Below are 2,657 nucleotides of genomic sequence, written 5' to 3'. Positions count from 1 at the left end.
CAACACCAAGCCGCCGCCGAGGCCCAACGTCTTCCTCCAGCACGACGGTCAGTTGCCTTCCCTCTCGCGCAGGTCGCGGCCCTCGCTGCATGCCAGGGCCTCGCCGGCATAGGCTCCCTCCCATACTGTTACCGCTGTTGCTCTTAAGCGTTTTATCGGATTTACGTTTACGTAGATGACACGGACATTAATCCAGGACCATTTTCATGGCGTGATGATAGTCCGTAGATCTTCCATTTGTAATCACTGGTCAAGAGCCCCAGCCGTCTTCCTTCTCATTCCTACAATACGCGAGTGACGGGATTTGCAACCTATGATTATATTTATTTTTTGTTTATATACTTTCATTATTTAGGGGTGTCAAGACGAGAGTATTTGGGAAATGGGTATTTGAATGTGTTCAGAGATTGAAGTAGTTTATTTAAGCTCACACTGGACAAATATCTGTCTTTACTTCTGCAAAATATGTCCTCATTAAGCTTCTCTGATCTTAAAATTTAGAATCTGTGTCTTTGATCAGACCTCAACTTGGTTTTTTTATGGATTTTTTTGGTTGAACTTTTTTCTAACTAATACTCCTTTTACGGACTTTTTTTTTTTTTTTTTTTTTTTTACTAGGTAAATCATCTCTACTTGGAAGACTGTGATATGAATTTCATACCTCTCTCTCTCTCTCTCTCTCTCTCTCTCTCTCTCTCTCTCTCTCTCTCTCTCTCTCTCTCTCTCTCTCTCTCCCTCTCTCTCTCTCTCTCTCTCTCTCTCTCTCTTTCTCTCTCTCTCACACACACACACACATATCATAATGCGTGATGTCGTTTTCAGGTGTTGGTATAGACACTGGTATCAGTGAATCCCTGAAGGACGACTTCGTGTGGTCGACTCTGCTCGGCGACGAGGTCCCGGACGACGCGTGGCCGTGCCGGACGCAGGAGCTGGTGACGGACCTCAGCCACACGGGCGATCCCTCGACGTACCCGTCCATCACCACCAGCGCCGCCGCCGCCACGCAGATCGTCCACCCGCACCCGCCCCACCCCGTCGCCTACCCGCACGTCCTCCACGTGGCCACCCACCCGAGCCCCCAGCACCAGCAGATCGTAACCATCACCACCTCGTCCTCCCCTCTGTCGTCCGCCTCGTCCACGTCCCCGGGTCTGCCGTCCCTGGATCTGAGCCCGGAGTCCCTCGGGGTGGAGGAGGAACTCTTCACCAGCCCCGAGTACTCGGAAGCCTCCAACGAATCCTCCCTAGACATCAGCGGCAGCCACGGGGGATGGGGAAAGGGGGGTTACTGCGAGCTTCCCTCTATCAGCACCTTCTGCAGCGGCTTGACTCAACTCACGCCGCTGGAGCCCTCCAGTGCGCCCGTGCTAGTACAAGACGCCCACGCCTGGGGCCCCGACGCCAGCTGGGACGAAGCCAAGACTCTGTCCTTACTCGATGCCAACCTTGATTTTGATAACCTCATAGACTTGGATGTTCTTGGAAATTAATCAATACAGTATATAATGAAAGTGTTGGCTGAGATAGGATACTCGATAAGCGAAGTAGAGAACGACTTTTGTAAAAATGTGTAGTCTGTACCAAATTGTCCTTTAAGCAAGTCGTTCCTAACCAGTCCTGAATTCGTTGTGCCATAGCCTGAACTGGGAGCAGAATTTTACATTCGCTCAAGCTTAAAGATGCTGTTAAATGCACACAGTGAACACATTAAGCACAAAGTTTGATTTTGGTGCGAAATTTGTCGGCAGACAACATCCGAAATGTTACATGTGTCTCAGAATGCATGCTGTTTATCTATTTATTTTCTGGGAAATGCATAAAGGGAAACAGCTGATTACCTTTAGCTGCCCATTCTGTATTATATGTACCATTTTGGATGAACGGCAGTTTCGTTAGGATACTTAAACTAGTCTAAATATGTGGTTTTCGAATTTAGCTTGTAAATAAAGCGATGTTTGCTAAGCTATACTGTGACTTGGTCTAGTCATATAGTGTACATTTTCTCTTTTTTTGTATCTATCACTTGTTTTAATTCCGTCGCGAAATAACTGTAACTGTAATATATTGTCATATATCTAAGGTCATACAGTAGTGAAATTTAAAAGGTATTTTTCTTCTGTAATGTAGCATTAATGTCTGTAATTTGCCGTCCTTTGGCGCTCGACCCTTACACTCCGTCCAGTCTATGTCAGTCCAGGACCTGCAAGATGAGACCGAATCTCCGTCCGGCGGGTTCTGGCAGAGCGAGAGAGCGAGCGAGTCCGGCGGATCAGCATGACCGTGCGTGAACGGCATCGATTCGGATACGTGCGCTGGTGCCTGTCTATGCTGTGTGTGTATGCTTGTGGAGGTGTGAATGCGTATTTACACACACACACACACACACACACACACACACACACACACACACACACACACACACACACACACACACACACACACACACACACACACACTCACACACACACACACACAAACATACACACACACACACATATAAATATATATATATATATATATATAATGTATATGCATATATATATATATATATATATATATAATGAATTTACGAAAATCTATGATACATGCTATATATACCATGTATATACACATAAATATTAAACAGTATGTATGCATCATGGTGCGGAAGTATT

General features: G+C 46.1%; 1 protein-coding gene across 1 annotated transcript in view; it reads left to right on the top strand.

Moving 5' to 3' along the window:
* The window catches only part of LOC125025787 (forkhead box protein C1-like), a 9,397-nt gene extending 6,968 nt beyond the window's left edge, over nucleotides 1–2,429 (top strand). The window contains exons 2-3 of the mRNA XM_047614012.1: nucleotides 1–47; nucleotides 823–2,429. The exon at nucleotides 1–47 is cut by the window's left edge and continues 350 nt beyond it. Coding sequence (XP_047469968.1) covers nucleotides 1–47; nucleotides 823–1,493 — 718 coding nt within the window. The 3' untranslated portion in view covers nucleotides 1,494–2,429. The remainder of the gene's footprint in view (nucleotides 48–822) is intronic.
* Nucleotides 2,430–2,657: the final 228 nt, after the last annotated feature.

This window comes from Penaeus chinensis, chromosome 5 (assembly GCF_019202785.1).
Source record: "Penaeus chinensis breed Huanghai No. 1 chromosome 5, ASM1920278v2, whole genome shotgun sequence".
Lineage (NCBI taxonomy): Eukaryota > Metazoa > Arthropoda > Malacostraca > Decapoda > Penaeidae > Penaeus > Penaeus chinensis.
This window is presented reverse-complemented; position numbering and strand designations above follow the sequence as displayed.